Below are 6,934 nucleotides of genomic sequence, written 5' to 3'. Positions count from 1 at the left end.
ATCATTGTCATAATAAGCGAACGTTACATACATGATTACAGAGATTTGGCAGACAAGAAGGTGAGGTTGATGGAGACAAGCATTTGTAGTAGTAGGGTGGCAAAGGTTAGTTCGGTGACAGCATGCAAGATTCAAAAATGATTACATTACTCTAAATATATGTGGACTTGTATCAAATTAATAACAAAATTAAGTTTCCCATTTTCAAATTTAAGTAACCACAATCATTTCACGTATTTGTCCATTAATAATATATCATTTTGATAAACAAATTTTAGTTTAACATAGTCAGGTCGGGAGTTTGGCTGGAACGACAGATCTGATAGCAAGAGCAACAATGATTTACACTATATTATAAAGCATTTAACACAAACTCTTTAAAACCATTTTCTATGCATCAAATACTGTTTATTGATGCATATTACTTAAAATTCAAGATTACAAGTAAATTATCCGAAGGTAAAACTTATCATACCTTCATTTTAAATTTGGTTAAATAATTGCAGATAAACATAATAAAAAACATGATAAATATCTAATTTTAAATATATAAAAATCTAAAATTTAATTAGGATAATAATTGAGTTGTAACAGAATACTTAATTATTATCATTATAAAAAATTATATATTATTAAATCAAAATAAATTACTCTGTTATTAAATCTAAATTAAATTATAATAAAAAAATTAAATTAAAGAAATTACATGAAAAACAAGAACTTTTAAATATTTAATTTGATATTATTTTCGGAATTTTATGATATATTCGAATTTATATTTTATTTAAATATAAAAACGTTATCCATTTCTTAAAACCACATAAAAATCATATTAAAACATCTACAGAGATGGAATAAAATGAAACATTAAAATCGAGATATATTTCGCTGCATGCATTGTGTTTATGCAAGTACCCTTCTGGTATGATATAAAAGTATATAAATTAGGTCAATGAGTTATTTAAAAAAAAGACTTTCTTAAATTGAAATAAGAAAAGTAAACTTTCGTTTTGCAATTACAAAACCTATTATTTTATAATTCTTCGTACAAGAAACTTAAAAATCTCAAAGTATTCAAATTAAATACCATATATTTGCAATTATACAATGCTTTTTACCAAATATAAAACACAACAAAAATCTTAACAACCCATTTAAGTCCATATTTATAATTAATGTGTAAAAACGCATCATATACAAAACACGTCAAATTATCAATAAAATATATATTTGACACCCGCCCGCACAAATATGTTTCACTCATCACACCGGAATGTTGCACGGTAACAACCGTTCGACACGTCGGCAAGACTACGCCGTTATCTTATCTGCATAACTGTTAACCAGCGCTAGAGCGTTACTCGTAACCTCCGTAACCGTCACCACCCGATCACAAACGTCCGCCTTCACGCCGCTGTCCGCCACTTGCTCAAACCCATCCGTACATGTGTTCTCGTTGGTCAACGCCGCGCTCATCCACGTTTGCACATTACTGAGTTGGAACTTCACCGACTCCCCTGTCCAACCCAAACGCTTCATTTCTTTATACGATTGCCGGATTTCATCTACTGCGTCCCCGAAAACGGAGGAGCAGTCGTTGAGTGCGGCGGATTCTAAAGTGTTTCCGGAGTCATTCCGACGGGGTATGTCGGAGACATAATTGGCCATGTGGGTGGCGTTGAAGAGAGCGACATGAATTGCCACCCGGGCAAGGCGTCCGGGGTCATGTTGGATGGCGCCGGAGTAGCCGGAGAGAGATTTGAAGCAGGTTTGTGGGTAACGAGTTGTCTCACAGCTTGTACGGATGTAATCAGTGTCATCGGATATGGGTGAGAAAAAGTGTCCGGCGGTGGTTGAAGCCAGTAAGAGTGTTGTCGAGAGGAAGAAGAAAAGGCTGGTGGACAGTTGGACTTCCATATCTGTCTTTCTGGTTTTGCTTAAGAATTTTGATTCATGTCAAGGGTTTAAGTAGACACTTGCCTGTGCATGAAATTACTATTTTGCCCCTCCATTCACAACTTAGCATGAACACATTAGTTTAAGCTTTTGAATGCCTTTTCAAAATTATTCTTATGTGTTATTTTAGTTGTTGAATGATAAAGCGTTAATCATTAACTATGTGATGCAGCGTAATTAATATTTTATTATAAATTAATTGAAAATTTGTTAAAAAAGAAATTCAGTATTATTATTAAATAAAATAGAGAATATATATGGTGATTGAATATGTATTACCAATTTTTTTTAAAAACCCAAAATGAATATATGGATACGGATTATAATTTATAATTTATAAAATTATTATTTTTAATATAATTTATTTATTTAAATATTTTATTTTAGTTATAACCCCATTTTTTTAATGGAAATAAATAATGATAAAATCATAAAATATCTTGTTATACATATTGCTAGGGTTCAATAATAATAATAATGTATGTGAACGATTTTTTTGTCCCAAAATATTGTATTTGAACGTGTTTAATTAATTGATTATTTTTTAACATAAGAAATTAACCATTAGTTGTTTTTAAACCTTTACATGTATACGTTATTGTATAAAATTAATATATAAATGGTAATTAAACATTAATCACAAGCAATATATATCACATGGTTAGAAAACAAGTTAATATCGTTTTTACATTAATAAACAAGAGGTTCATGATCTACTTAGGTGTCGACGAGGCCTACCATGTGTACCAATCGAGATATGATCTTAAAACATGGTTAAGTTGAAACATATATAAATAATTGTATTAGTTGATGAAATAATTGTACTTGAGGATCATATGCATACATATGAAATCATGTTTTGTATTCTAGCGTTGATTTGAAAGGAGTCACGAGCAAGACAATGAAGCAAAGGGATCGAAGAGTGAAGATATATAGAAGGATGAGAACGATTTTTATTTGTATGCATCAATAATTGATGCAGGATACAAGAATTGTTCGGGTTTGTTGGTGACGGATTTGGCGTACATGCATGTGACGTACCTTTAATTTTATGTCTTTCTATTTTTCTTCAAACAATATTTCTTATCTATGAATAATTTCAAATTGGTATTTTTTGTTGCTGCAAAACGATTATATATACTCTAATGAAAATGCTTATAAGTATTTTTATAGTATTTGACTCCTCATCAAATTCTCTTTAACTTGAGGTAATTTTGTTTACTTGAACAGCAAGTAATTTTGTTATGTGATTAATGAATTTTTTTTAGTATATGAAGTGAAAAACATATATAAAAGTACCTATGGTGAAATTATGAACGCAATGCTACATAATTAAGGCATTTGGGTTTGTTTAATTAAGCCTTGTCGAGGTTCCACACTACGATAAGATGGTCTTTTTTGGGGATAATTAATGGTCCTTGATATAACACCCGAGATTTTTGTAATATAGTTATTTTGGATTATAATCATGTTTTAATTAAGAAAATGCCCTTTATTAGGTACTTATGTTAATAACGAGTCTTGCAAGATAAACCATGAAAAGTGCAATGTAAATGAAGCATTTCAAGCTTCTGTATGGGTGGGGAGACCCTTGCACCATAACTCTAAGGTCTCGGGTCATGGTCGCATATAATGTATCGTAAATGGCAAGCTTCCGTGTGGCTGGGTGACCCTTGAACTGCGAGCCTAAGGTCATGAACCACCGGTCGTGAGAAACCTCCAACAGCTGCGGGCGACCTTGTGCCATGACCCTAAGGTCATGAACCACTGGTCGTGAGAAACCTCCAACAGCCGTAGGCGACCTTGTGCCATGACCCTAAGGTCATGAGCCAAGGTCGTGGGATTCCTCATGTGCGTAAAAGGGTCGATTTTGTGGGGTTAAGTTCATTTACTTCTCAACTCTCATCCTCCTTCACTCTCTCTTCATTTACTCCAAACCTAGGTCATTAAAGGCTTCATTTTGGTGACTCTTGGAGGCATATAATAGCATAAGTTTATAGATTCAAAAGTTGGTGCTTAAAGCTTCAAGAATCAAGATCTTGTATTTCTCACCGTTTTGCTTAGTTTTTAGGTTTTTCTTCAAAACCTAGTATTATGAGTTCATCCTACACTTTCACTAAATTAAATGGATGAATTAATTTGATTAAAGCAATGTTTTCAGTCTTGATGTTTTATAACTTTATTCTATAATTGTTTGAACTCACTAATCGTTAAGCCTAACATTTTTTTCTTAAATGACATGTATATCAAGGTCTCAAGGTAGCAGAGTCCTTATTGCTTGAGTGGAGTGATGTTCGCCGATAGATGCATTTTTGGGACATCATCTTTTGGAGTTACCACATGATATATTCTTTTGGTGATTGTAATCATATACGACCATAATCTATTAAATCTAGAATTGGTTTAGATTAGTAGGCTATTATCTATCGTCCATTATAATTTATTGATATAAACTCTTTTACAATATCTCTATTGATTAGGCGATATTATTTAGTCAAGTATTTATTTTATGGTTATCTCCTATTTTACGGGTGTTATAGTTTAGTAAATTATCTGATAATTATTAAGTTTTTAGGATTAAATTGCGTGTCATGTATGTTAAAGTAACTTGTTAGGACACTAGTAAATCCAGATGAATTGAAATAGATAATCTAATAAGTAATATGTCGATAAGGTTGAGCAACAATAGAAGTAAAACGTCTATTAAATTTTCTATATAACCTTTTTAATATATAACAATGTATAAGAACTAACATGACCCTTTTTAAAAGCGTTCTATACAGTGGATAATATGTCGTTTTAATTTGAATCCTATTAGGTTGTCTAACTTCGTCGATGAAGCTTTTTTAGTTTTTCGATTGTGTTATTTTGCTGTAACAACTTATTGTTTACACCATTTTATGTGACGAACAAGTCTTGATTTTATACACTTACAATCTTATTAAGTACTTAGTTAGAATGCTTAAGGACGGCTAAACGACCTAAATGACTTAATTTTTTTGTAATGTCGACTCGGTAATATGAAGACGTGCACGAATGAAGCCTTAACCGACAAGGGAATGTTGCGCACATGATTAATTAACAATTTGGCAGACGGTAGATCAACACTTGTGGTGGTAAATTGCTTTCGAGTAGTTAGCATCACCACCTATATATGCAAAATCAATCTTTGTACATATATCGTAATCCAACATTGTTTCCAAGACATAATAACAAAGAAAAATTGGATGCAAATGAAGATTAATGTTAACTTTAAATATGTAGCAAGTCATCTTTCTCCGTGTTAGCCATAAGTACATAGCTGGATCTATCATATATTTCTCATAATTACTGATTGCCTCTACTCCACAATCTTTTTTTTGTTTGTGTTATTTGATAATTACATTTTTCAATAGATAGACAATACGTCGGAGACAGTACAAAACAAGACAACTACTTTTACTTACAAAAAATTTGTCGATAATCTCCCGATAAAAGTATGTTGTTTAGTATTGAAAAGGTCGTTAAATTTGTAGTGTAATTGTAGTGACTACAATGATAGGTCTCAACATGTAGCATTATATATTACTGCACGCGTAGCCAAGCAAAACATACCAATAGTTGATATTGAATATTTTGGTAAAGGTACTTTACAAGTGTAATCAATTAGGGTTTTAAATTAAAAGCTATTTGCATATACCGTTAAGATTGTAAGCATATTGATATAATGATAACGAATTCATTAAACACTACTAGAAAACCAGGTATCAGCGATGGATCAACTAAGGATTGGCTAAAAACTCATTCTCTAATAGTCCTAATTAAAAGATGAACCAAAATTTGAAGGTTTAATTATAGTTCATGGGTGATTTTCGTATCTCGGGTAAAAAAGATGTGGCTTGATGGCATCCGCACAATGGTTTAACAAACCAAAGGGTCATTTGTTCAGTTGTATTCGAGTTATCGGTAGCCTCTCTAGAATTTAAGGGTTTAAACTGCACTTAATGTTGGGGCGGAACTATGAAGGCCCTTGTAGGGTCCCAAGCTCAGCTCAACCGATTTTCAAAGTAGAAATTTTTTCGGGGTACAAGAGGCGCACAAACTAAATTTCAAGAGGTGTTTCACAATATTAAAAAAATACAAAAGGCGTTAACCAAAAAAACAAATAAATTTTTTCGAAATCAACCAAAAAACTTAAAAAATCAATCGAAGTGGTGGAACTCAGCAAAAACACATTGGACGACTTTCCGAGTGTTTGATAAACCTTATAGGTGCATCATCTCGTCAAAAAGCATTTCTAATATTATTAATTTTGAAATAAATGAAAATATTTATGAAGATTCTTTGTGGTTGTACATTTTCACATTGGCGGCCGTTAGTGGAGTGACGGAAACGTCAAAAGTTCGGCCGATGAGCGCAAGCGTGGGACGGCCGTACCACTGCACGCAATGTCTATAATGGTTTACTTTTTTTTTTATGCCACCAAAGTATTAATGCACTGCCACCCTGGACACTAATATATGACCACATCTCCTTTGCATTTTTCATATTCACTTTTTAATTATTAAGGGATTATTTATCAAACACTTACCCGTTAAGTGTTTACGCGTAAAATTTAATACTATCATTTATTTACCAGGTAAGATTTTAGTCCACCAAAATAACATCGTATGCAAAAATTTACATGATTAACGCTTACCATAGTAAGAGTCGTTGCTCTCACTTACTGGGTAAGACTCTTAGTCTTTATCTCGCTCTTACCGAGTAAGATTTTTGGTTATTATCATATTCATCCAATAAGGTAATGTGACTTGATAAACGCTTACTCCGATAAACGTTTGGTAAATGGCCCATAAGAGCTTCTTATTCAATAAGTGATAATAAGAAGGAAGTAAACAACCCCTAATTCACTATCCCGACCCATCATCGAAGAAAACACACAAGTATAACATTTTTTTTTCAAAATACATATATATATATATATATATATATATATATA

At 32.2% G+C, this 6,934-nt stretch overlaps 1 protein-coding gene across 1 annotated transcript; it reads right to left on the bottom strand.

Annotated features, from left to right (window-relative positions):
- Positions 1 to 1,129: 1,129 nt before the first annotated feature.
- On the bottom strand, positions 1,130 to 1,933 carry LOC112524536 (pectinesterase inhibitor 7-like). The gene has a single exon (XM_025134392.1). It carries the CDS (start codon positions 1,915 to 1,917, stop codon positions 1,312 to 1,314), a length of 606 nt encoding a protein of 201 aa, XP_024990160.1. The 5' UTR covers positions 1,918 to 1,933; the 3' UTR covers positions 1,130 to 1,311.
- Between the last annotated feature and the right edge of the window lie 5,001 nt (positions 1,934 to 6,934).

This window comes from Cynara cardunculus (assembly GCF_001531365.2).
Source record: "Cynara cardunculus var. scolymus isolate 2C chromosome LG 13, CcrdV1, whole genome shotgun sequence".
NCBI classification, from domain to species: Eukaryota; Viridiplantae; Streptophyta; class Magnoliopsida; order Asterales; family Asteraceae; genus Cynara; species Cynara cardunculus.
Note: the sequence above shows the minus strand (reverse complement) of the source record. Positions and strands in the feature narration are given on the sequence as shown.